At 50.3% G+C, this 25,914-nt stretch overlaps 2 protein-coding genes across 6 annotated transcripts; one reads left to right on the top strand and one right to left on the bottom strand.

Moving 5' to 3' along the window:
• Window positions 1–1,590: 1,590 nt before the first annotated feature.
• GBA1 (glucosylceramidase beta 1) lies at window positions 1,591–20,131 on the top strand. 3 transcript variants are annotated; one of them, XM_086393189.1, is made up of 13 exons: window positions 1,800–1,948; window positions 9,710–9,833; window positions 14,805–14,883; window positions 15,219–15,306; window positions 15,715–15,906; window positions 16,020–16,166; window positions 16,389–16,522; window positions 16,720–16,892; window positions 17,122–17,359; window positions 17,785–18,009; window positions 18,695–18,858; window positions 19,261–19,377; window positions 19,470–20,131. In XM_086393189.1, exons 3-13 carry the CDS (start codon window positions 14,857–14,859, stop codon window positions 19,573–19,575), a joined length of 1,611 nt encoding a protein of 536 aa, XP_086249315.1. In that variant the 5' UTR covers window positions 1,800–1,948; window positions 9,710–9,833; window positions 14,805–14,856; the 3' UTR covers window positions 19,576–20,131. The 3 variants fall into 3 exon arrangements, with proteins under 3 accessions (XP_086249314.1, XP_086249315.1, XP_086249313.1); XM_086393188.1 differs by lacking the exon at window positions 9,710–9,833 and having other exon boundaries at window positions 1,591–1,948; XM_086393187.1 differs by lacking the exons at window positions 1,800–1,948; window positions 9,710–9,833 and having other exon boundaries at window positions 14,733–14,883.
• Window positions 20,122–25,138, bottom strand: MTX1 (metaxin 1). 3 transcript variants are annotated; one of them, XR_015161108.1, is made up of 9 exons: window positions 24,585–25,138; window positions 23,534–23,603; window positions 23,325–23,404; window positions 22,586–22,641; window positions 21,672–21,764; window positions 21,368–21,550; window positions 21,164–21,240; window positions 20,578–20,732; window positions 20,122–20,474 (listed from the first exon to the last, which is right to left on the bottom strand). XR_015161108.1 is itself a non-coding variant. In XM_086393191.1 (8 exons), exons 1-8 carry the CDS (start codon window positions 24,663–24,665, stop codon window positions 20,260–20,262), a joined length of 954 nt encoding a protein of 317 aa, XP_086249317.1. In that variant the 5' UTR covers window positions 24,666–24,679; the 3' UTR covers window positions 20,122–20,259. The 3 variants fall into 3 exon arrangements, 2 of the variants coding, with proteins under 2 accessions (XP_086249317.1, XP_086249318.1); XM_086393191.1 differs by lacking the exon at window positions 22,586–22,641 and having other exon boundaries at window positions 24,585–24,679; XM_086393192.1 differs by lacking the exons at window positions 23,534–23,603; window positions 24,585–25,138.
• Window positions 25,139–25,914: the final 776 nt, after the last annotated feature.

Raw genomic sequence — 25,914 nt, 5'->3', positions numbered from 1 at the left:
CACGTAATCAGCATCTTTTCTCTTGAATTTTCCCCTTTCTTGTCTTTAAAGACATCACATTGTTGTTGTTTAGTTGCTAAGCTGTGTTTGACTCTTTTGAGACCCCCATGGACTGTAGCCCACCAGGCTCCTCTGTCCATGGGACTTCACAGGCAAGAATACTGGAGTGGGTTGCCATTTGCTTCTCCAGGGGATCTTCCCAAACCCGGGATGGAACCTGAGTCTCCTGCATTGACAGGCAGATTCTTTACCACTGAGCCACCAGGGAAGCCCAGAGACATCATACTCTTCTATATTTCCTCCTCCTTTGCTGTCATGGTATCATTTGTCAGCATTCACACCTCTGCCTAGCTGATTAACACTGGAGAGCCCTAGGGCTCTCCCCTTGGCCCTCTTCTTTTCTCTACCTCCACTTTGTCTGTAGGTAGCCCTACAAGATCCATGGCTTTCACTGCCATCTATGTGTTCATGGATAATTCTCTCCTTTATCTCTCCATGAGCTCCAACCTCCAATGTGACATCTCTCCTTGGATATTTCATGGGTGTCTCAGACTCAACATGGCCACAATGGAACTCTTGATTCCCAACCCTTGTGCCTGTTCCTCTCCAAACATTCTTCTCTTAATACGTGGCACCACCACTCACCCCCTGCACTTTCCATAAGCATAGGAATTACCCTCATTTCTTATTTCTCATCTGGCATGTCCAGTCTTACCCTAAACTCTTCCATGTCTCACCAGCTACCTAGCCCTAGTCACCACCCTCTCTCCTTGCCTCTTAATTGATCTATTTCCATTCTTCCCACAATCCACTCTCCAGTCAGCAAAGTGGTAAGGAATCATGTCATATTAAAGTTCTGCCTAAATGTAATGGCTTCCCATTGTATTTAGGATGATCTCCAAACTCCTTATGAAACTATGGTCAGGTACAACCTGGTCCACTCAAACTGCCATTGTGCAAGAGACCACCAGCCAGCTCTTCACCAACACGAAACTCTGCCCTATAGCTGTTGCTTTCACCTAATTCGAGAGTCTTAGTTCAATATTCATCTTCTCGTTGAGCACTTCGCATTCTATCATACTGCCCTGTTGTTTTGCATACTTAATTGCTATCTCAAATTATCTTGTTTGTGTCGTCCCATAGAATGCAAACTCCTATGAGCAGGGGGTTGCTCACTGCACTTGGTCTAACACTTACTAGGTCCTCAACAAACTCATTAAGTTACTAAAAGCATGAGGTCTTGTAAACAGCTTCGGGACCCTATGACTTTGGGGATAGTAGTGGGGCCCTCAGGAGAGAGGGGGTAGGGAGGGGGCACTGCCCATAGATGGCGTCAGGCTGCAAGGCTTCTTGAATAATTCACCATCATAACAACCCAGCTTCAGGGAAAGAGGGTTAGGGCGCGGCCAGAACGACAAAATGAGATAGGAGGGAGTGGAGATTGGGGTTCCCAACGGGGCAATTTCTGGGCACTAAATGTTCCCTATCCCGAGACTCCCAAAGGAGGAAACTCAAGAGTACAGCTCAGCTTCCAGTGACTCGGACTCACTGAAGGAAAGCAACCTCCCCCATCCATTAGGGTGTGCTGGCGAGTATATACGGAGACGCATGCGCGCTTCTTGCTTCCCGCGCCCCCTTTCCAAATAGACCCCGAATACGCTTGCGCCATATTTGGGCTACGGCTGGTCAGCGGAAACAGTCCGTCCTCAGCACTACCAATAAGACGTGCGGAAAGTGCCTGCGTCCCGCCTCCTGAAGATTACGGGTCTCCCTTCCCGAGCGAGGCCCCGGTCCCGCCCAATCGGCCCTGCGCGCCTTGCGGCTGCGCGTGGTGAGGCGCACCCTGCCTCCGCTGAGCCCTGTTCTCCAGCCCCGCCTACCAGCTTTACAGGCTGCTCTGGGATTTCCTTTCGCCTCCGGTTGGGGCTGCTGTTTCACTTCACCGACGGTAGGCGTAATGGATTTTGCACTGCTTAGATCTTAATTCTCCCTTCCCTGCATCTGCAGCTCACCTTTTTATCAGCACTGTTATCATTAGTTGTAGGGATGGTCGTGTTTTACTAATGATGAAGAGGGGGAAAATCTTCAAATCCTCTTCTACTCACTTGCATTTTTGAGGGCTGGAATGGGGAAGAGTTCTGTATAATTTATCCATTCTTCAATCATCCGACAAATGTTCAGTGAGCATAGCACTAGCGCAGCGTGCTGTGCTCCCTACTGGCGATACACATTGACCCCTGCTCTATTAGGCTTTGGCATGGACAGATCAACAGACAAAGGAGTTAGGCCACTGGGTGCTATAATTAAGTCATTTTTACAATTAACTGCAAGCAGCAAGAGCTACAAAGGAGATGCGAGATTTCTGAGCTTGTGTTACAGGAGTGGGTGTGTGTGTGACAAAGAGAATTTCTCAGACATAATGACAGGGGCTGAGATCTGAAAGAAAGATGAATAGGCATTAACTAGGCCTGGAGGTGAAGAGTGGTGCAAACTGAAGAAGAGTCTGTGAGGATTCTGAGGAGAAAGGATAGAGAACAAGGGGGCCAGTCCATGGCAGGCTGTAATTAGAGATTGGTCCCCGTGCCTTGGCACTTACCCCTTACAGTCTGATTTCTACACAGCAGCCAAAGTGATCTTTTAAAAATATAGACCTGATGGCAGCGCTTCCCTGCACCAAACTGTCCAGTGAATTTCCATCTTGGAATAAAATGCAGACTCCTCACAGTGGCCACGAAGGCCTTACAGAATCTGACCCCCAACCTTTTTCTCTAATTTCACTTCCTGCCACTCCCGCCCTCACTCCCTTTGTCCAGCACTCCCTACCCCTTTGTTTTGTTTAGTAGTGCTCATGGCCATCTGAAGTTCTGTGTTTGTTGTCTATCATCCCCGCTAGAACATAAGCTCCACCGGGTCAGGGACTTTATCATCTTATTCATTACTGTATCTAGAACAGTGCCTGGCCCATAGTAGATGCCCAATTATTATTTGTCAAATATGCACATTGGGGAGCACATAGCAGGGGTGCCCTGCGCATTTCAGGGTGTCAGGAGAATGGTACTGATGGTAGAGACATTAAGGCTGAAGACTTACTGATGAAAAAGAGTATTTATTCTTTTTTTTTTTTTTAAGAGAGAAGAAAATATCCTAGCTCAGAGCAGAGGCAAGATGGAATGTGGCCTCTTAGGCAAAATGTGATTGGAGCATATAGTCCACACGGAGGGATGAGAAATGAAGCTGAAACAAAGATGCCAGGTCCTGGAAACCCTCTTAAAAAGCAGTATGGAGCCATTGAAGGATTTTAGGAGGGAGAATGGTAGCTTCAGTGTTTGTATTTGAGTTACACCATTGAATGCTTCTTGAAGAATGGATTGGAGGAGAAAAGTAGAGTGTAGGAGGTCAAATGAGAGGTGTTTCAGTAGTTAACAAGAGAAATGATAGGAAGAAGGATTTCAGGAGAGGACAGAATCAGGCACAAGCCCCAGGTTCTTCAAGGAAGAGGTTCTGTTCATCGGGGTAGAGAACACAGGAGGAAGAGTGGGTTTGGCTGGAGGAGATGACGCCCTCGTGATGTTGCTGCTGAAGTGTCTGTGAGACTCCAGCAGGAAAGGTCTGGAGGGTAGAGTCATCACAGAGTCCATCTCAAGAGGAGGATTGGGATTGGAAGTGCATATTTTGGAACCAAAAGCAACCAGAAGATAATCAAAGCCATGGGTTGTCTCTGGAGAGAGCGTGACGTATGAGAAGAGGTCTAGGACAAAACCCAAAGGAGCAGACAAAGGAGGCGAAGCCTGCAAAGGAGAAGGAACAGCCAAAGAAGGGAGAGGACCTCCAGAGCAGCAGAGTACGAAGTCATAAGAACAAAAGAGAATGCTTCTAGAACAGAGGGGCCGGTGTCAACTGAGGTAAAAGGTACAGTTAGATAAGTGCTGTGTGCTTAGTTGCTCAATTGTGTCTGACTCTGTACTGTAGCCCGCCAGGCTTCTCTGTCCATCAGGATTCTCCAGGCAAGAATCCTGGAGTGGGTTGCCATGCCCTCCTCCAGGAGATCTTCCCAACCCACAGATCGAAACCAGGTCTCCCGCATTGCAAGCGGATTCTTTACCATCTGAACCACCAGGGAATCCCTGGCTGGGCATTATTCACTAGACTTAGCAACAGAGGGATCATCAGTGACCTTGGCAAGAGCAGTTTTGGGGAGCCAAGAGGACCAGCTTCAGCCCGTGCAACATAAGAAATGGAGAGAAGACTCACCAAGTGTAGCAACTCATCCCAGACGTTTGGCTGTGAGTAATATTACACACATTGTTGCATGAGGTTCTCATAACAACCCATGAGGCAAGAGGTTTGACGATGAGGAAACTGAAGCTCCAAGAAGTCAAGTAACTTCCCAGTATCTCAGTTCTAGTAAGGAATGAAGCAAGGGTTTTAATCCTGTATAATCACTAGGGTGTCCATGTCAAAAACACCCTTCCCCTTCCTTATTGCTTCCTCTTGAGGGAGACAATTGGTGGCAGCTTGAGGGAGCAGGGGTGGGAGTAAAGGCCTGGGACCGAAGACTCCCTCCGCTGTACCTGGAGGAAAAAAACAAAGGCTAGATAACAATAACAATAATAATTCCAGCATCCATATGGAGTTTTACAGTTCACAAGGACCACCTTCTCATACTTTTTTATCGGCAATGAGACTCATGACAGCCTTGCATGGGAGGCTCAGGACAGTGAGGAGTTGTTCAGCATTTGAATCATACTTCCTGTTGCCTCAACCAAATCCCCTCAATTAAGTCTCACTCTGGCTCTAATAGTCCTCTTCAGAGTTAGCTTCATTATTCTGGAAGTTCACCATTCTTTTGCTTCAGATCACACCAAAAACATTCCCTTAAACACTGACAAGCAGGGCCTTAAACAGCGAATGTGGTTAGTAACTTAACTCATTCATTCATTCAGTAAACCTGAGCCCCAATTCTGTGCTTGTCTCTTGAGGAAGAGTTTTAGGTTTCAGAGAAATAGGAACTGTGAAATTTGCCCTGTGGCCATTTAGAAACTCACAGAAGGGACTTCCCTGGTGAAACAGTGGATAGGAGTCTGCCTGCCAATACAGGGGACGCAGGTTTGATCCCTGGTCTGGGAAGATGCCACATGCCATGGAGCAGCTGAAGTCCATGCGCCGCAACTATTGAAGCCTGCAAGCTCTAGGGTCTGCGAGCTGCAAGTACTGAGCCCGTGTGCTGCGACTACTGAAGCCCGCACATCTAGAGCCCATGCTTTGCAGCAAGAGAAGCCATCACAATAAGAAGCCTGTGCAACCGCAACAGAGTAGCCTCCACTCACCACAACTAGAGGAAGCCCATATGCAGCAAGGAAGACCCAGTGCAACCATAAGTAAATAAATAGATAAATAATTGTTTAAAAAAGAAAGAAAAAGAAGCTTACCGAAGACTAAAAATATACTACTGAAATGTCAGGGAGACTGTAAGACATGATGACTAAGAGCTGCTTGGGCTTCAGAGTAGGAAAGAGCTGCATTTAGGCTTGACTCTGCCACTTACTTAACCTCTCTGAGTCAGTTTTCCCCATAACATGGGGCTGTCAGGCTAATGCATGTAGTAAGCACCCATGAAAGATTAGCTATTGGTATCTTGAGAAAAATTACAGGAAAGCATATGAGGTACAAATACTTTCATTTGCACTGGACTTTACAGGTATGCTATGGTTATTGTTTAAGAGTTGGTTAATTAAACCAACTATTGCCATAATCACTTGGCAACATGTCAAATTATGTGTCAGATCATCAGTTGTACACATTAAACTTACACAATGTTACCTCTCAGTGGCAGTCGCGGTTTAGTCGCTAAGTCGTTTCAGACTCTCTTACCCCATAGACTGTAGCCCACCAGGCTCCTCTGTGCATGGGGTTCTCCAGGCAAGAATATTGGAGTGGGTTGCCATTTCCTTCTCCAGGGGATCTTCCTGACCCAGGAATCGAACCCAAGTCTTTTCCATTGCAGGGAGATTCTTTAATGACTGAGCTAGAGACATAAAAAATTTTATCTCTATAAAGCTGAAAAAAAAGTTTGTTGATGAATCCGGAGATGAAGCTACAACTTAGTAATTAAGGGGCAGAAGGGTCTCACTGGAGGGAGAAATCATTTGGTGTCAGTAATCAGTAACAGTGGTGTTTCTTCAGATCAGAAACCAGAGCTGAAAGGACAGATTAAAGGTTGACTGGTAAGGTTTTATCCATTCAGTTATCTCTTGGTATTTTTTGAGTCCTCCTCTGCCATACCCCACATGAGAGTGTCTCTCTTTGACCATAGAAGTGACAGTGGGACCAGGAGGAGGCACCCTCTTTGGGGAGTTGACTTGAGACCTACAGAGTAAGGAGCCTGTGACTTGGTGCTTGCCAAGCTCCAAGGCTGGAGTTTGCTGTCTGAGCCAAGGGTTGGCTGAAGTGAGATCAGAACTTCTGTGCTGGGTCAGCCAAACTATTTTTGTGCTTTAGCTTCTCACTTATATGTATTTCCCAGTTGCCCTCCCTTGGTGTTTAGCTAAGTCTTTTTAAAGTGCTGTGCAAAGGGAAACGAGGAACGCGTTTGTGGCCACCTAGTATGTACTCTTGCCTGGAAAATCCCATGGACGGAGGAGCCTGGTAGGCTGCAGTCCATGGGGTCGCGAAGAGTGGGACACGACTGAACGACTTCACTTTCACTTTTTACTTTCATGCATTGGAGAAGGAAATGGCAACCTACTCCAGCATTCTTGCCTAGAGAATCCCAGGGATGGGGGAGCCTGGTGGGCTGCCATCTCTGGGGTCGCACAGAGTCGGACACGACTGAAGCGACTTAGCAGCAGCAGCAGCACGTCCATAGTGACTACTGCAGCCTGGGCATTTGAGGTGACTCCCCTAGGGCAGTGGGTCTCAGTTGTCCCCTACAGGGCATTTTGGAAACATGTCTTTAGTGGAGACCATGATTAGGAGCAATTGGCTTTTCTAGTAGTCACGTACGAGTGTGAACGTTGGACCAAAACAGAGGCTGAACGCCGAAGAATTGATGCTTTCAAATTGTGTGCTAGAGAAGACTCTTGAGAGTCCCTTGGACTGCAAAGAGATCAAACCAGTCAATCCTAAGAGAAATCAGTCCTGAATATTCATTGTAAGGACTGATGCTGAAGCTGAAACTCCAGTACATTGGCCACCTCATGGGAAGAGTTGACTCATTGGAAAAGACTGATGCTGGGAGGGATTAGGGGCAGGAAGAGAAGGGGATGACAGAGGATGAGATGGTTGGATGGCGTCACCAACTCAATGGACATGAGTTTGAGCAAGCTCCAGGAGTTGGTGATGGACAGTGAAGCCTGGCATCCTGCAGTGCATGGAATCACAAAGAGTTGGACACAACTAAGCAACTGAAGAACAACAATTAGGAGCACTTTTGAGAATTTAGTGGAAGGAGGACAGGAGAGAGATCCAACCAGTCCATTGTAAAGGAGATAAGTCCTGGGTGTTCATTGAAAGGACTGATGCTAAAGCTGAAACTCCAGTACTTTGGCCACCTCATGTGAAGAGTTGACTCATTGGAAAAGACTGATGCTGGGAGGGATTGGGGGCAGGAGGAGAAGGAGACAGCAGAGAATGAGATAGCTGGATGGCATCACCGACTCAATGGACATGGGTTTGGGTGGACTCCGGGAGTTGGTGATGGACAGGGAGGCCTGGCGTGCTGTGATTCATGGGGTCGCAAAGAGTCGGACACGACTGAGCGACTGAACTGAACTGAACTGACTCAGCATTAGCACTTCCAACTATGTAATATATTTAGTTGTAAAGAGTTTCAATGTGGTAGTAGTCCTACCAAAACCATGAACCAACTGCAAATATGTAATGAAATTTTTTTTACTGACTTCATTCAGGTTTAATTTATATACTATAAAAGTTTCTCCTTTTAAGTGTACAGTTCAATGATTTTGAGTAAATTTATAGAATTTTGCAATTTCGATTCCCACTCCAGCTGCAGGCAAGTACTAATCTGTTTTCTGTCTCTCTAGATTTGGCTGTTCTAGAATTCCATATAAATGGAATCATGAATGTGTGGTCTTTTTGTCTGGCTTCTTTGACTTACCATGATGTCTTTGAAGTACATTCATGTCATAGAATGTTTGGAGAAGTAAATGCAACCCACTCCAGTGTTCTTGCCTGGAGAATCCCTGGGACAGGGTAGCCTGGTGGGCTGCCGTCTCTGGGGTCACAGAGAGTCGGACACGACTGAAGCGACTTAGCAGCAGCAGCAGCAGCATGTCATAGAATGTATTGGTATTTTGTTCCTTTTTATTGTTGAATACTATTCTATTTAATGAAATACCACAGTCTGTGTATTTGTTCACCAGCTGATAGACATTTGGTTTGTTTCCATAAATAACGCTGCTATAAATATTCATGTGCAACTCTTTGTGTGGATAAATGTTTTCTTTTCAGTAGCTACCTAGAAGTGGAATTGCTGGGTCAAATGGTAACTCTGTTTAACATTTTGAGAAACTGCCAAAATGTTTTCCAAAGTGGCTGCACCATTTTACATTCCCAAGTTCTAATTTCTCCACATCCTTGCCAACACCTGTCATTGTCTGTCTTTTTGATCATAGCCATCCTAATGTATGTGATGTGGTATTTCATAGTGGTTTTGATTTGCATTTCCTTAATGAAAAATGTTGTCAAGCATCTATTTGTGTTCTTGTTGGACATTTGTACATTATCTTTGGATAAATGTTTCTTCAAGTCCTTTGCCTGTTTTTTAATTGGGTTATCTTCTTATTTTTGAGTTATAAGAGTTCTCTGTATATTTTGGATACTAGGCCGTTATCAGAGATGTGGTTTGAAAATATTTTATCCCATTCTGTGGGTTTTCTTTTCACTTTCTTAATGGCATCCTTTGAAATACAAACATTTTTCATTTTGATGAAGTCCAATTTGTCTTTTTCTTCTATCGTTTGTATTTGGGACTCATAAGTAAGAAACCATTGTCTAATGAGACTTTGAACTTAAGCTATAATGAGATGAGAATTTGGGGGACCTTGAGAGGAAGTAAGAGTGTTTACCAGTGGGAGAGACATGCCTTATTGGGGAACAGAGGACGGACTATGGTAGATTGCCTCCTAGGTGGCTCCCAAGTGATCCCCACCACCTGGTGTGCATGCCTGTATTTAGCCTCTCTGTCCAACACACATCTCTATGGAAGACCTGTGTAGGGACTTTGCTGGTAGTCCAGTGGTTAAGACTGCTCCTAATGCAGGGGCCACAGTATCGTTCCCTGCTCAGGGAACTAAGATCCCACACGCCACGCATGTGTAACAAAAAAATAAATAAAGCAATTACCCTTCAGTTGGGCTTCCCTTGTGGCTCAGCTGGTAAAGAATCCACCTGCAATGCGGGAGACCTGGGTTTCATCCCTGGGTTGGGAAGATCCCCTGGAGAAGGGAAAGGCTACCCACTCCAGTATTCTGGCCTGGAGAATTCCATGGACTGTATAGTGCATGGGGTTGCAAACAGTTGGACACGATTGAGGGACTTTCACTTTATCCTTCAATTAAAAAAATAAATAAAATTAAAAATATATATATATTAATAAAAAGATGACTGTTATCCAATAGGATATTGTAAAAATGATAATGTGTGGCTCCTGAGGCTAGGACATTGTGGCTTCTGCCTTACTGTCTCTTAGATCGCTCACTGGGGAGGAATCTAGCTGCCATGATGGGAGGACATTCAAGCAGCCCTGTGGATTATTCCATGTGATGGGAAACTGAGGCCTTCTGCCAACAGCCAGGCCCAGTTTATCACTTATGGTAGGTGATGAACTATGTTAGGCTTCCCTGGTGACGCAGACAGTTTACTGCCTGCAATGTGGGAGACCTGGGTTCGATCCCTGGGTCGGGAAGATCCCCTGGAGAAGGGAATGGCAACTCACTCTAATATTCTTGCCTGGAGAATCCAATGGACAGAGGAGCCTGGTGGGCCATAGTCCATGGGATTACAAAGACTCCACATGACTGAGTGACTAACACTTTCACTTTCAGTTAACTTGGAAGCAGAGCCTAAGCGCAGTCAAGCCTACTGCAGATGACAGCAGCCCTGACCAATGTCTTGGCAATAATCTTTTTAGAAACTGCAAGTGTGAACCATCCAGATAAGCCACTCCTGCATTCCTTTCCCACAGAAAATGTGAGATAACAAATGTTTATTGTTGCCTAAAACAAAGAAAAAGAAACCACTGGCTAATCTTCCTTATTCCAGAAATGTTATAGTTTTAGCTCTTATATTTAAGTCTGTGATTCATTTTGCTTTGATTTTTTATTATGGAGTGGGGTAAGGGTCTAAGTTTATCTTTTTTGCACATGATATCCAGTCATCTCAGCACCATTTGCTGAAAAGAAATTCCTTACTGAATTGCTAAGGCTTAGAATCAAATAGTAAATTTGTTAAGACTTGTGGAATGCATTGAATCTTATTTATAAAGACTGATTTTAAGCATTTTTATTTATCATGTATTTTATATTTTTACAGCATAATAATAATTACATTTTGTAAAAATTACATGAAAATTACACACTGAAATTATTAATTCATGGGCTGTTTTTCCTTCTGTTAAATCCTAATTTATTCCATTTAGGTTAGTACATATCTGACTATTCTATAATGTCTTGTAGATAATCCTTCCTAAGCATTTATTTATTGAAAACATATTTTCCTATAAATAAAAGTCCCATTATCTTTCCTTTATATTCCAATTAAGGCAACAGTATTTAGTCTCTTAATTATGTGTATAGGTAAGTCATAGTATCTATACCTTTATTTCAGGATAGTAGAGAGTATGTGAGGAAATACTTATTATGAAAAGGGGGTGCTCAGGCTATTGGGCAGAGATTTCCCGTGAAAGGGAAAGTGAAGCTCAGGAACAGAGGCAGACCAGCCCCTCCCCAGCTGAAAACCAGTCCATCTTGCTCAACCCGGGAGTCCTGGATTCTGTTTCATTATCGACCAGTTATCCCCTGACCAATGCCTTTGAAGAACACAGATCCAGAAGTGGTGCCACGTAGCCAGCACTTTGGAAGCCAACTTGGGCTTCATTTTTAGCAGAGAAAACACACCGTGGAAAACGGGACAATTTTAAAACAATACGAAGCAACACTGCAGACCAGCACAGCAGCTTTTGAAAATAACCAGCAGCTAAGGTAGCGTTTGGGACGCCAGGAGGCACTCACCTCCAGGTGTGATGTGTGTCACAGGACTCTGGATACGAATCTGTTATCAAACACAAGTCTGTGTGCTCAGTGCAGTGAGGCCAGATAAGACCAAAACATGTCGAGTTTGGAGCAAAGAGAGGTTTACTGCAGGGCCGTGCAAAGTTGCTTATGCCTTAAAAACCCCCAACTCCTGGAAAACTTTCAGCCAAGCCCTTTTACAGGGAAGGGTGGGGGGCGTGGTTAGTTGTTGCAAACTTCTTGGTGTCAGATCATTTTTCCTTAAGGTCAGGTCATGGTCAGGTCACCATGTTGCTGTAAACCTCCACCAGAGCGAATGTTATTCTCTGTTCTGACAAAGGCCAAAGTGCTAAGGCTTAATTTCCGCTCTCCGAGGCCCAGGCTAAGAGGAGGAGTCCCTGGGCTGGCCAGTTACTCTGCCCCAGAGCGCTGGTCCAGCACCCAGTCTGTGTCCTTCCACCAATGCCCAGGCCCTGCTGAAGAGGCAGATCTCAGCGGGTGGCGCACTCAGGGGCAGGTCCCCAGAGCCTGCCCAGCCATCATCACTGAGGGAGCCAGGCGCCCAGCACCCAGCCAGTCCTCAGGTTTTTCATTTAAACCGGAGCAAATCATTTGTGTAAGGTCAGTGGGAATACATGTGGTAGCAAATGCCCATCAGGTTAGTGCCCAGCTCACAGCAGTTGCCCTTCTCAGAACAGCTCCACCCGCAGAGGTAGACCTGAAGTCTTGATGGGCAGTGTCCTTGCAGCTTAACCCTGACCTCTGCCACCTCCTAGCAGGTAGACAGCTGATCTCAGCTATATCAGTTTTAGAAATGTGAACAGAGACACTGAAGCTGGTTGAAGCTGTGCATGGCACTTAATGGCAGTGCCATGCACTCCAGTTGCTGAGGCCTCTGTGGATGGTGACCCATGAAGACTGACACCGCCATTAGACCCCAGATGGGGAATGGAGGAGAGGGCGCAGTTGCCTCGAAGCCTGGGCCTGGCCAGGGAACCGTGTGGCGAGGGCTCTAGAGCTTTGTGGGACACAGCCCTCAGCCTGTCCCCTGACCCCCCCAGCTCACTTGCTGGCCCCGAAGAGAAGGCCTCTCATCTTCTTCACCCACTCTCTGCCTTGAGGACCACTGCCCGGTTGAGTGTTGGCAGCCATAGGGTCCCATGTGTACCTGCTCCACCCCTTATTACAAATCCAGGTCCCACCACTGAGTAGTCAAGGGACTATGGGCAATTTCATGACCATTTAGAGTCTTAAGTTCCTCATCTCTAAAGTGGGGAAAAAATTAGTATCTGCCTTGTGAGAATGAAATGAGACAATGAACATAAAGCAGCGTAGAATAGGTACTCAATAAATATAATAACCAACTTTATTAAGAAGATAAAATACAAAAGCCTCAAGGGCAAATCACCTTGATAGAAACGAAACAAAAGACTCAACAAAGTCTCTGCCTGCAAAGGGAAACAGGCAAGGGAGAGGGACTTTAGAGCCAGCAGAGCAGGTCAGGGCAAACAGTATGTGCTTAATAAAAATTGGTGGACCAAGTGAGCTCGAGGGAAGTAAGATGCTGGATATCACCTGCTCTCCTCCCCAGAACACGTCATGTACAGCATTTCCTTGAGAAACAGGAAGTCTGAATTTGACATAGTGATGGTGGTTCAATTAAATGGAACAATTTGGCACCTAGCCATCCTGGGCCAGGCCTTCTGCTTGAATGAGTAAGATCTCATTTGTGGAATTCCAAGCTCCTTATGTAAACTCAGCCCTACCTTGTTGTAGTATTTGGTGCCAGTCTTCATTAACATGGTGGTGAGCCCTTGCCTGTCGCGTGGGAGACCGAGTTCGATTCCTCAAGGGGAGGCCACACGCCCTTTTTGGGCTTCCCAGATGGCACTAGTCATAAAGAACCTGCCTGCCAATGCAGGAGACATAAGAGACAAGGGTTTGATCCCTGGGTCAGGAAGATCCTCTGAAGGAGGAAATGGCAACCCACTCTGGTATCTTTGCCTAGAAAATCCCATGTACAGAGGAGCCTGGCAGGTTACAAACTGTGGGGTCGCAAAGCCTGAAGTGACTTAACAGTATGCTGGGCGTTATCATACTGACACCTTACAACAATTCTGTGCGATGGGAGTTATCGCTTCCCTTTTATAGATGAGAAACAGAGGCTTAGAGTGATTAAGCAGTTTGTTGCTGTTCAGTCACTAAGTCATGTCTGACTCTTGGCCACCCCATGGACTGCAGCAGGCCAGGCCTCTCGTCCCTCACCATCTCCCAGAGTTCGCCCAAGTTCATGTCCATTGAATCGGAGATGCCATCCAACCATCTCATCCTCTGCTGTCCTCTTCTCCTTTTGCTTTCAGCCTTTACCAGCATGAGGGTCTTTTTCAGTGAGTTGACTGTTCACATCAGGTGGCCAAAATGTTGGAGCTTCAGCTTCAGCATCAGCCCTTCCAGTTTATTGATGATCAAACAGCCAGTAAATAGTGGAGCCACGATTCAAACCAAGCTCCTCTCACCGAGACCATAGCTCCTCTAGGGTTATGGGGACCTAGAAGAAATGGTCAATTTCTCCTGGAGTTTATTTGGAAACACTTCACTGAGATAATTAAAAAAAAAAAAAGACAAGTGGTTCCCGAGGGTCTACTGCGTACCAGGCACTGTGCTTATCTTACTGATTGTAGTAATGACCTTGTGAGGTGGTGGCGTTTAACAGATGGGGAAGTTTAACTGGTGAGGAAATAGGCTCAGGGAGCTAGAGTCAGCCAGGTCTTAAATGTGTATGTCACTCCCACTAAATCTGTGATGTGGCCCACGAGGCAAAACAAGCTCCTTCTCACATCCACTGAGGATACAGCTTTGTACCACACTTTGCAGTTTCTGAACTGCTTTACACAACCTCTCTGTCCTGTGAGAAAGGAAAATCAATTCCTTCTCATCTGTATCTGCTGATGAAACAAGAGAGGCCCGGGGAGGCACCGGCCCCCTGCCCAGGGCCCATCCTCTCTGCACTTCTCTGGTTAATACTCCTTATCCCTCACCCCTTCTCCATGAAGCCCTGTAGGAAGGGTCTCTGTGCACAGCTGTTACCAATTTTGTCCTTATCTGTAAGCATCTGTGTGTCCGACTCCTGCAATCTTTGCCCTAGGGCAAAGATTGCTTAATCATCGCTCAGGATTTTGGCCTCAGTATTTTTGTACCATGATCCTCTTTTATTAGTATTAACCATTATCAGCATAACTTTAAAATATTTTCCTTAAGAAGGCAGTGTGCCTGCTGTGGTTCCCATCCTTTGGGATTCGGGAACCTCTACCCAATCCTTCATTCAGATCTTTCATCTAGATTCTTCCTAAAGCTGTCATCCATACATGCCTTCTAGAATTTCATAGATGTATAGGCCCTCAGGAAGCCAGTCAGTCGCCCTTTACAAGTATGGTTGCAGTTGCCTCACTTCCTGGGTCATGTGACACTCCCGTGGTTTCACGTGACTCGTTCCATTATGCCGGAATTAACCCGCAGAGCTAATCTGGTGTCCCCTGCATCCCTGTTTTTATTTAGTTGATCTCTATCCCTCAGAAGTTTGGGAACCCCAACGTCTTCTTGCCTGGTGATGGAGCTTTCAAGTCCTTCCAGAGAGGTGAGGGGGGGCAAGGCTTCTAATTGTTGCTGTCATGCACTTTCTGGAATTCTGGCTAACCGGGCTCTGAGGCAGGTCATCATGGCTTTTTGATGGAGGGAAGGTGGGATTGAAGGAGAAGTGCTTGGGAAGAGGGGTGCAGGAGGGTCCTGCTTGGGGTGGGCAGAGAGCAATTACTAGCAGAGATCTTGGAGGGAGGGCTGGACTCAGGTGTCCGTGGGCTTTGTTTCATTCTGTTAAAGGTGGGAGACTATAGGCAGTTGAGCCCTGCCTAGGAGAGTAGATGAGAGGTGGAGAGGGGCTTGCCTTCTAGCCACTCCTCATTGTGTTCTCAGGAGTATCCTATGCCTCGGGGCAGAGTAGGAATCATGGCTGCCAGCCTCATGGGATTACTTCTACTTCATACAGTGTCGTGGGTATCAGGTAAGTGAGTCAGAGAGAAGGGAAGGAGCCCCAAGGCTCCCCTTCTGCCATATGGTCTTTGGCAGTCTCTGGCATACTGGTGGTGGACTTAAGTAGATGCTAAATAAATCCTTTTGCGTGACTGAGAGCAACAGTGGGGTGGGGGTACAGCAAGATAATTTTAAAAAATATTTATTTATTATTTATTTGTCTGAGTTGGGTCTTTGTTGTGGCATGTGGGATGTAATTTCCTGACCAGGGATCAAACCCCTTCCCCTTGCATTGGGAGCTCAGACTCTTAGCCATTGGACTGCCAGGGAGGCCCAGGAATTTTTGAAACAAGTATTTTGTCTTTATTTTCAACTAGTGCGTCCCTTCTCCCCGTCTTCACCCCTCAGCCCTTGCCTCTCTGTGTGCCCTCCCTGCCAGGTGCCCGCCCCTGCAGCCCTAAAAGCTTTGGCTACAGCTCGGTGGTGTGTGTCTGCAATGGTACATACTGTGATTCTCTGGACCCCTTGACCCTGCCTGACCCTGGCACCTTCAGCCGCTTTGAGAGCACTCGCAGCGGGCGCCGAATGGAGCTGAGTCTGGGGACCATCCAGGCCAATCGCACAGGCACAGGTAACCACCCCTTACCCAGGCTATGGTCCTTCTGGGGCCAAGTCATGCCAGCGATCAGCATGGAGTTTCTCCCCTGTGCACTGACGCCTTTTATTCCCTGTGGATGTCCCCAGGGTTGCTGTTGACCTTGCAGCCAGATCAGAAATTCCAGAAAGTGAAGGGATTTGGAGGAGCCATGACGGATGCTGCTGCCCTCAACATCCTTGCCCTGTCACCTGCTGCACGGAATTTGCTACTCAAATCATACTTCTCCGAAGAAGGCGAGGAGGAAAGGGACAGGATGACATAGTGCAGTTGGCTCTTTGACCTCTCCTTTCACCCTGACATCCACCCATCCCTGACATTTGGGTCTCTGTTAATGCCCGGTGGGGGAAAAAAATTGTCCTATCCATCCGCTGAGTGCCGGGGGCCTCCAGCTCAGATAGTCTGCCCTTCACCCTGCACCCAAGTTCCCTTTGGCCCTGACTCAGGAATTTCTGCAGGAATTGAATACAACATCATCCGGGTCCCCATGGCCAGCTGTGACTTCTCCATCCGCACCTATACCTATGACGACAGCCCTGATGACTTCCAGCTGCTCAACTTCAGCCTTCCAGAGGAAGATGTCAAGCTCAAGGTGGGCACTCTGGCTGCCTCAGGCCCCAGCAGCATTGATACCTGGTGGTTGAGGGGCCTCAGGCTAGAGCAGTTTGCAGAGAGACATAGAACTCAGGATGGGAGGGTAGAGGCCGAGGGCTAGGCCAGATGCGCTGGTTGGGCCAGTCTGTCCATGTTCCAACTCTGGGTGTCTTTCCTCACTACCTTTGTTTCCAGATACCACTGATTCACCAAGCTCTGGAGTTGGCCAACCGCTCTGTCTCACTCTTCGCCAGTCCCTGGACATCACCCACTTGGCTCAAGACTAATGGGGCTGTGAATGGGAAGGGGACACTCAAGGGTCAAGCAGGGGATCTCTACCACAAGACCTGGGCCAGATACTTTGTCAAGTAAGGAAACAGCAGGCCCATCGGGTCTGGACCAGCCTCCCCTCTCACACGCCCTGGTCTGCGTCCCAACCCTTGACCTGTTCGGCTGCCAGATCTCAGCTCCTCTTTCTACCTTCTGGCCCTTTCAGGCTTAGGCCCCTCAGTTTTCCCCATTCAGTCCGACCTCCTAGTCTCCAGGGCCCTGGTCCCCTTTGTCGGCCATGATCCCTCACACCCTTGCCCTCGCCAGGTTCCTGGATGCCTACGCGGAGCACAAGTTACGGTTCTGGGCAGTGACAGCCGAGAACGAGCCTACTGCAGGGCTCCTTACCGGGTACCCCTTCCAATGCTTGGGTTTCACTCCTGAGCACCAGCGAGACTTCATCGCCCGTGACCTGGGTCCCATCCTCGCCAACAGCACACACCGCGACGTCCGACTGTTGATGCTGGATGACCAGCGCTTGCTGTTGCCTCGCTGGGCCCAGGTGGTAAGGACCAGGACTCCCGTGGGTACCTTGTCTAGATGCTCAGTTGTGTCTGGCTCTTTTTTGACCCCATGGACTATAGCCCTCCAGGCTCCTCTGTCCATGGGATTTCCCAGGCAAGAATACCAGTGAGTTGCCATTTCCTTCCCCAAGGGATCTTCCCAACCTAGGGATTGAACCTATATCTCCTTGGCAGGCAGATTCTTTATCACTGAGCCACCTGGGAAGCCCTTAGTACCCTAGTGACCCCAAATCCAGCATCCAGATGACTAGCTCCAAGAATCTCCCAGGTTGTCACTTTAACCTCCTCTAAGTTGTGTTCATCCTGCGCCCACCTCTCAAGTTCTAGTGCCTCTTCCAGATCCCTTGTGTAGGACCCAGGCTCCATGGCTCTGTCTCCCCAGTATCCCTTCCCTTTCTCTGTACAGGTGCTGGCAGACCCAGAAGCAGCTAAGTATGTTCATGGCATTGCTGTACATTGGTACCTGGACTTCCTGGCTCCAGCAAAAGCCACCCTGGGGGAGACGCACCGCCTGTTCCCCAACACCATGCTCTTTGCCTCAGAGGCCTGTGTGGGCTCCAAGTTCTGGGAGCAGAGTGTGCGGCTGGGCTCCTGGGATCGAGGGATGCGGTACAGCCACAGTATCATCACAGTGAGCCACCTCAGTCTCTCCTTCCGCACAGCAGACCACCTTGGACCCCTCGCTAGTCTCACCGGAGGCTGACGGGGGCTCTCCTCTCCAGCTTTTCCCCAGCTCGCTTACTCTTGGGGGCAAAGTTTGAGGCTATCATGATGCCCTCTATTGCCTTCCCTTCAGAGATCTGTGCACCCCATCACCTTGTTCTGAATGCTTGAGCCGTTGTATCTGCCTCAGGTTTCTCAGTTTCTCTGGTGATGCCTCTGTCCTCAAAACCCCTCCCTCCTCAGATTTTTCGCTTTTGGCTGTGCTGGGTCCTCGTTGCCGCTCGGGCTTTCTCTCGCTGCGGCAAGTGAAGGCTCCTCTCTAGCCTTTGTGCACGGGCTTCTCACGGCAGTGGCTTTTCTTGTGGAGCGCAGGCTCTTGGCATGCCAGCTTCGGTAGTTGTGGTGCATGGGCTTAGTTGCCCCGCGGCATGTGGAATCTTCCTGGATCAGGGATCAAACCTGTGTCCCCTACATTGGCAGGAGGATACCTAACCACTGGACTACCAGGGAAGTCCCCTCCTTAGATATTAAGGATATAAAACACACCCCTCCCAGGGCCGAGGCCCCACAGCCCATCTCCCTCATGTGACACTTAACTGTATTCACTGGGGGCCCAACGTGGAACCTTTGTCTCTGCCCTGTTCCTACCCTAGAACCTCCTCTACCATGTGGTCGGCTGGACCGACTGGAACCTCGCCCTAAATCCTGAAGGGGGACCCAACTGGGTGCGCAATTTTGTTGATAGCCCCATCATTGTGGATATCGCCAAGGACACATTTTACAAGCAGCCTATGTTTTACCACCTTGGCCACTTCAGGTGAGTGGAAGGTGGGCACTCCGACTCCATGCCAGGCCTGGCATCTCCTGCACTAGGCTTGTATCACCCACTATGAGGGAGCAGGAAGGTGTGGAGAGTGGGAAACTTGGGAGGCTCACATCTGTCCCTTTTGCACCATGTAGGTAGGAAGTGACTAGATGGCATTTGAGACAGACAGTTCCTCAATGCCTGATGCTGAGGCTAGAAGGCAGGAGGGCAGGGCATACCTAACTGCATGGCTGGAGGCCTGGAGAGTTAGGGCAGGTCTTAGGAATGGTTCTGGGGGCCGGTGTGCGGGGGGCAGGGTGGTGTAGATGGTAGGGAAGGTGACTTCTCAAGTGATAGACTGATGAAAGCCACCCTCAGGGCTGGGGTCCCTAACAATGCCTGTTCCCACTTCAGCAAGTTCATTCCTGAGGGCTCGCACAGAGTGGGGCTGGTTGCCAGTAAGAAGAGTGACTTGGACACGGTGGCACTGTTACGTCCTGACGGCTCTGCGGTTGTGGTCGTGCTGAACCGGTGAGAGCAACGGGGCCTGGGAACTGGGATGAAGAGGAGACGGTGGGCTTGGCGGGATCACACACTCCGCTTCTCCTCCCTACCTCCCCCAGCTCCTCTAAGGACGTGCCTCTCACCATCAAGGATCCCGCCGTGGGCTTCATGGAAACTGTCTCACCTGGCTACTCCATTCACACCTACCTGTGGCGTCGCCAGTGATGGAGCTGATACCCACGCTTGCGCCTGGGCTCAGCATGGACATTAAAGGGACACGGTCCGCCCACAAGCCGTCTGTGGCTACAGAGGGTACAGCAGGACCAGGGGGAGCTTAAGTGACGTAAGCCCAGAGGCAGTGGTTTGGGTGACTCATTCTCCCCTCTAGTTGGTGCCAGGGGCTGGAGGGCCCTAGGGACAGGATCGGGACGCCCCAGTGGCCCTCCACCCCCGTGCTTGTGTGAGCGTGTGCTATGCGCTGGTTGCCTGTGGAAACTGGGCCCCGGCCCAGGGTGAGCTCACTGTCTGTACAAACACAGGGGTAGGGGGTGGGGTGGATGGAGAGAGAGGTTAAGGAGAGGAAGAGACGAGGAAGGCCGGACCCAAAACTGGGAACTGTTTGTCTTTCTTGGAGATGCAGAACCAGGCCTGTGCAGATGTCAGCACCAAGGCACAGGCAGTGAACGAAGCCGAGCACCAGAGGGTAGACTCGAGCACCAGAGGGCCCCCCGTACCAGCTAGAAGAAATGGCAGCTCTTAAAAGACACAATGTCTGATCTCAGTCCATGTGAGCAGTTTTATTTCTGGGGAGGGTGGCACCCCATTTCCACCATACCAACAATGGGGAAACACAGGAGCCTCTGGAATGCATGACAGTAGAAAAATCAGTCCTGAGAGCATGAGGATAAATCATTCCTCTTCATCCTCCTCAGCCATGCCCAGGGCCTGGGTGCCTGGGGCCCGGGCAGATGGTGCCCGCTGGATGGAGACAATGCCGCTGAGCAAGGCATAGCCGGCCATGGCTGCCAGCCCCGCCAGCACAGTTAGGATCTGGTTCCGGCGCCGGTATGGCTCCTCCTCAGTCTCTGGATTTGCTGGTGTCTGGCGTGGAGGTGGTGCCTTAGCTGAGGGGAGAGGAACGGAGATGGGTGGGAGGCTGGTTCCTGGATCCCTGCCCACTCTCCCCAGGACCAGCACCCCCCACCTCCCCACCCATCCGCCCCTTACCTCCTTCCCAGGGGAAGTACAGGCTGAGGATGTGGGCGCAATAGGCACAGAGATTGTGCAGCCCCCGCAGGTGGGCCTGCAGCTTCCCACTGGGCAGCTTTGCCTGTTGCAACAGGGCCAGGTAGCTGAAGACGAAGGCATCCAAGGAGGCGGGACTGCAGCAGAGAAAAGAGTGGGATGGAGAAGGGGAGAGATGGGGTCAGAGAAGAGTTGGCCCTGGGAAGATAGGCTCTGGGCAGCGGGGGACCACCGGGGGAGAAGAGGACACACAGCCCTGGTCCTGGGGTGGGAAAAGTGCCCCAGGTGGCGCCAGCCTGGCCTTGAATGGGACTCTATCCCAGGGCTGCATAAAGGGCACATTGAGTGCCCCACAGCTCAGCAGGCCCGTCCCAGGCCTAGCGGCCCTCCACCCTCCTGTACCACTGAGGCGGCTCCAGCCCCACACACAGCCCTGCCTTCACCAGACCCAGTGTCTGTGCCGAGCGCCTCCTGTCCAGAGCTTGAGCCCCCACCCTAGCCCCTGTGGCTACATTTGAACCTGTATCTTCTTCCAAGCCACCTATGACTCCCCTGGAGTGAGACTCACGCATCTCCAAAGAAGAATTTCTGAGAGCCCAGGCGCTGAGAGAGAAGAGTCAGGCATTCTTGGGCCTCCTGGTATAGCTATGGAGGGGACACAAGGTCGGCTCGCGGCTGCGGGTTGGGTACCGCCTCCCCTCCCACGCACTTGGCCCCTCCGCCATCATCCTGGGGGCTCCTGTTGTACAACACCCTCCTGTCCCAGAGGTACCTCCTTCTCCAGCTCCTCCTCATCCTCAGGCCTGTGCTCCCCACACAGCAGCTGCAGCCGTTCCATGTACTGCCGCTGCATGCGGCCAGGCAGGAAGAAGTTGAGGGGAAAGGGCATTGCCTCTGCATACCACTTCCGGGTCACTTCCACATAGTTCTTGGCGTCTATCCAAAAAGTATGTATCTGCATTGGGTATGTAGGAAGGAAGAGGCTGGTCTGAGCCACTGCACCTGCCTGACCCAGGGTGGGATTCTGGTTCCCATGCTGGGTGTGTGTGTGTGTCTGTGTAGGCCTGGGCACTCACCAGCACTGGGAGCAGCTTCTCCTCCAGCAAGGACATGAAGGCCAAGGTGTCTGCTCCTTGGCGGGCTGACAGGTCGTAATCCGCATTGTACTTCTGTGGAGGAAACGTCCACGGTGAGGTGGATGCTGGGGGACTGCGGGAACGCTTCCTCAAGGAGGGAGGCCTCCTGTCCGGCACCACCCACCCTGACCTCTGAGCACAGCAGAGGTAGAGTAAGGAGCTTTTCTTGCGGAGGCCCCCTCGCCTGGGCCCAGTCAGTAGCCTGTTGCTGTTGGCGGAAAGCCTGGACCTTGGAGCCTGCTGGCCGTCAAGGTCCCGCGCCCACTGGGGGGAGGAAGGAAGGCCCAGCCACAAACCCAGGAGCAGCTCCCAGAGTTTCCACGGAAAGCTGGCGGGATGCCTGCTGACGGCAACTTTCTAACAGTAACTTCCCCAATCCAGACACCACAAAACTAGCAGCGCAGAGCTCAGATGCAAGCTGGGCCTCAATCAATGCCTCGGGAACTAGGGGATGCCATCCTCATGCTCCTGGGACCCAGTGAACCCATGTCGAGGGCTCTCTGGCTAGTTCTCTCAATGCTCAGCTCTTGGCCGTTTCTTGTTTCATTCCATGGTCCAGGCGCCACCACCACACACGCATTCCAACCATACCCCCAGGTCTCAGCCTGCCACACCTTCCTAGGCTCCAGTGTCTGCTCCTCAGCACCCTCCTCCACATCCTGAGTAAACTGTGTCCCCAAGTAACCTCTTGAGTGTGATCGTTAAACCTCTCTGAGCCTCATTATCCTCCACGGAATACGGGTAATAATCTTTCTCTCAATATGGCTGTGGTAGGAGAAAACTCTTTAGAAAGAGGGAAAGCTGTGCTCATACAAAAACAGTGGCCCAGTCCCACCAGGAGTTTTGGCTTTTACCTGGATCCCTTCTCTCCATTCCTCTCAAGCCTCCATTAATTCCCCAGTTCCTCCACCTTTGGGAAAGTAGAAATTAATAAGAGGGGTCTACTTCTGACAGTATGCTCCCTTTTGGAAGCAGACCATGAAAGCTGGAAGAGCCCTGAGAAAGTGTCCTGGCTAAGCTCCTGGTCTTACAAATCAGTTTACAGCTCTGAGAGATTAAGCAGTTTGCCCAAGGCGGTCACATAGCCAGGGACAGTGAAAAGCACAGCCTGGGCCTCTCTAGTCCCCTTGTGATGCTCTTTCAACTTTCCTGTCGTGGCGCTTGGTCTTGCCCACCCTGAGCCCCGTATTATAAAGCCTGACCCGGTCCCTGAAAAGACAGTAATGGCCCTTAGAACTCGCTCTCTGATCCCATCTTCCACCCCAGCCCCCCACTGGTCTCATCTTTGAGGGCTGCATCTGTTATTTCCTACTCTCCTTTCCCTTGCATGTGTCAACAGCCTGTTCATCTCTCCCTCCCTGCCCAGCAGGCAGAAGGCATTGCAGCTCCAGATGTCTCAACAGTGGCCTAGTTGAATCTCTAGCCTACTGCATCACAGCAACATGTCTGTGTCTCCTCCACGAGACTACATGTCCCTTGAAGCCCTGGGTCACCTGCGTCTGGTTTGCCATACACTTGGTACTCAATAAATGTGTGTGGCACTGAATTGATTGAACCTCTCTCGCTGGCAGTCACCCTACCCAAACCACCTACCTCTTTTCGAAGGTGGGTGATGATCCTGTGTGGTACTGAGATGACCTCTCCATGACTGGTCCGAAGGGCAGGCAGAGTTCCTGACATTGAGAAAGAAGTTCCAGCAGACCCTTAGCCACCTATCCACACATAGCCACAACACACCCTTGTCTGTCTCCTGCACTTCCCCTTGTACACGCCTTTCCTCACCCCCCAGGAACACTGGGTACCTGAAGGACTCCGCCAGGGGTTGGTGATCTTGTGCACCTTGAGTGGGGCACCAGTAAATCTGGCATAGGTCTGCAGGGAAGGAAGCAGAAGGCAGAGAGGCCAAGGACATGGCCCACACAGGGGAATCAAGACAAGAAATAACATTTATTGAATACCCTCTGTGCTATGCTCTACACTGAGGGATTGCTTCACACAAAAAAGGTTGACGTTATTGTTCCCATTTTACAACGGACAAACACAGGCCTTAGAGACCTTATGGACATGTCCCTGATTACAAATCAGCCAGGAAAACCCTTCCCTCTTATATCCTCTCCTTCCATCTACCTGGTGAACATCTAGCCTCACTTGGAAGCACTGGCCATTCCTTCTTGGGCAGTCTGTTTGGTCTGTTCCCACTTTAGCATCTGAACATTTTATTACACTTGTTTGCTGACGTTTCTAACTTTATGTAAACACTTCCAAGGGAGGGACCAAATGCTATTCATCTTTGCATGCCCATGTTTGGTATCTGGAAGAGGCCTAATACAATGAAATGAGTAGAGTGAAAACGAAAGAGTGAGTGAATGAGTTAACTAGTTTGACTCCAAAGCTCTTTCTACAGAGCCTTAGCTGTGGGTGGGCCTTTTGGTTCAATAAACAATAACCTCCGTAAATGCCGTTGAGTGAGGAGGAGGAAGGGGAGACTGAGGAGCAGGCAGTAATGCCGAGCCGGAGAACCTTGAGATCATCCAGCCTTTGTAAAGCTCCGGATGAAGAAACGGCGCCCAGAGGGAAGAGACCGCCCCAAGGTCACATAGCCAGTAAATGGATGTTTAAGAACTAAAATTCATCTTCTGAACCCCCGACCAGGCCTCTTTCCATTGCTAAACAAAACCTAGGCTACCAAGGCACCGAACAGAGTTCATACCGGCCAGGCACGCTCTTGGATTGCCTCAGTTTACCCCACTGTGCCCGTACTGAGGCGCCCTGGCAAAATTCGGATGACCGGCTAGTCCGGCCCCCTCCCCAGTCCTCCAGGGCGCAGCAGAGAGCGCCGGCGCCACCCCTCACCAGCACGGCCAGGCTGTCCAGGTCCACTGACGGCAGCCCCCAGCCCCCTGACCAGCAGAACAGCTCCATGGGCGCCGCCATCTTGCCTGCCCTCTGTCCCGGAAGCACCTCCCCCTGCGCTTCAGCCCTCCTCTGTGTGGATCCGCCCCCCTCCCTTTCGGCAGATCGCGCTCGGGACCCAGGGGAGGCTGTCAGGAGGGCGCGGCTTGTCCAGGCCCGAGAGGCGGCCTGAAAACGGCGTGGGGCGGAGCCGAGGGCTTCTGGGCAGGGCGGCCGCCGCCTGATCCAGAGGTGCCTCCCGAAGGGGGGATGGATCCTCAGCCCTGCGCGCCTTGGAGAATCAGGGAGCCCCGATGGAGGGGAGCCCTGAACACCCGAGGACGCGGTGGGAGCAAGAGAAGGGGATTTTGTGCTCCATGACGGGTTCTGGGGGCCCTCACAAATCTGCAAGACGTCTGGGCTGCTCTGGGGCCCCTCAGGGCTCGGCCCCGAGCGGGGGCTGCGGGGGGGTCCCCCGAGCCGCATGTTTTCCACAGCGCGTTATGTTTGGAACCAGCCCCGCGCCTCTTGTTGCCATGGAAACAAAACAGGGGCGGTGGCGGCGGCCGGAGCGAGGCTGGGCTGGGGCCTGTGTGTGTGGGGGGAGGGGAGGTGGGGCTCGCGGGCTGTTGCCTTGGTAACGGGAACCGAGGCGCCCCTTCGCCTCATCCGGGTCACGGCCTGTCCGCCAGTACCCCCCAGTGTTCCCAGTCTAGCCCCCTGTCCCTGGCCGGTCCTCTGGCCTACTCCTGTCCTTGGTATCCCTTTTCTCTTTACTGATTTCTTCACTCCAGCCTCACTGACCAGTGTTTTAGGCTCTCCCTCCAGTTCCCACCGGACGCTTCCAGATTCCAAGTTTTCCTAGGAGTGAGGGGGCAAGGAAGGCACAATCACAAGTCATGGGACACCCCCCCAACCCCCCATCCTGATGAAGAGCACTTGCTCTATCCGAGCAGCAAACTTCATTCCATACGGACATCCCCTGGGCACTATAGCAAGCTAGTTTCGGCCACTCCCTTGGAATTCTCTCATGCCAGCTGTGGAATAATGCCCACTGTCTGGCACTACTCCTGCCAAGGGTTCCTGCCTTCTCCAACTGTGGCTTCCAGAGAACAGTAGCATTCGGTAGCAGCCCCCAACAGCGAGATGCCTGGTGATGCGGAGAAAGGGAGGCACCTGGGGGAGAGCACCATTAGGAAGAGGCAGGAGGTTAGGAGGCCTCCAGGACTCTTCCCCAGTGTCCCTGGTTCCCGGGGCTGGGGATGTCTCCAGGGTGATTGGCAGCTCTTTG

The sequence above is a fragment of the Bos grunniens genome, chromosome 3 (assembly GCF_055505025.1).
Source record: "Bos grunniens cultivar Pamir isolate PY7600 chromosome 3, Bosgru_T2T1.0, whole genome shotgun sequence".
NCBI classification, from domain to species: Eukaryota; Metazoa; Chordata; class Mammalia; order Artiodactyla; family Bovidae; genus Bos; species Bos grunniens.
The sequence above is the reverse complement of the archived record's forward strand: the minus strand, read 5'-3'. Positions and strand labels throughout refer to the sequence as shown.

Excerpts from the sequence above, each read along its gene's own strand:
- GBA1 (XM_086393188.1), top strand. The coding sequence starts at position 14,857 with ATGGAGCTTTCAAGTCCTTCCAGAGAG. Across the intron at positions 16,167-16,388 it reads ATCATACTTCTCCGAAGAAG|GAATTGAATACAACATCATC; the intron begins GCGAGGAGGAAA and ends GAATTTCTGCAG. Across the intron at positions 19,378-19,469 it reads GTTGTGGTCGTGCTGAACCG|CTCCTCTAAGGACGTGCCTC; the intron begins GTGAGAGCAACG and ends TACCTCCCCCAG.
- MTX1 (XM_086393191.1), bottom strand. The coding sequence starts at position 24,665 with ATGGCGGCGCCCATGGAGCTGTTCTGCTGGTCAGGGGGCTGGGGGCTG. Across the intron at positions 23,405-23,533 it reads CCCCTGGCGGAGTCCTTCAG|GAACTCTGCCTGCCCTTCGG; the intron begins GTACCCAGTGTT and ends TCTCAATGTCAG. Across the intron at positions 20,733-21,163 it reads AAATTCTTCTTTGGAGATGC|TCCCGCCTCCTTGGATGCCT; the intron begins GTGAGTCTCACT and ends TCTCTGCTGCAG.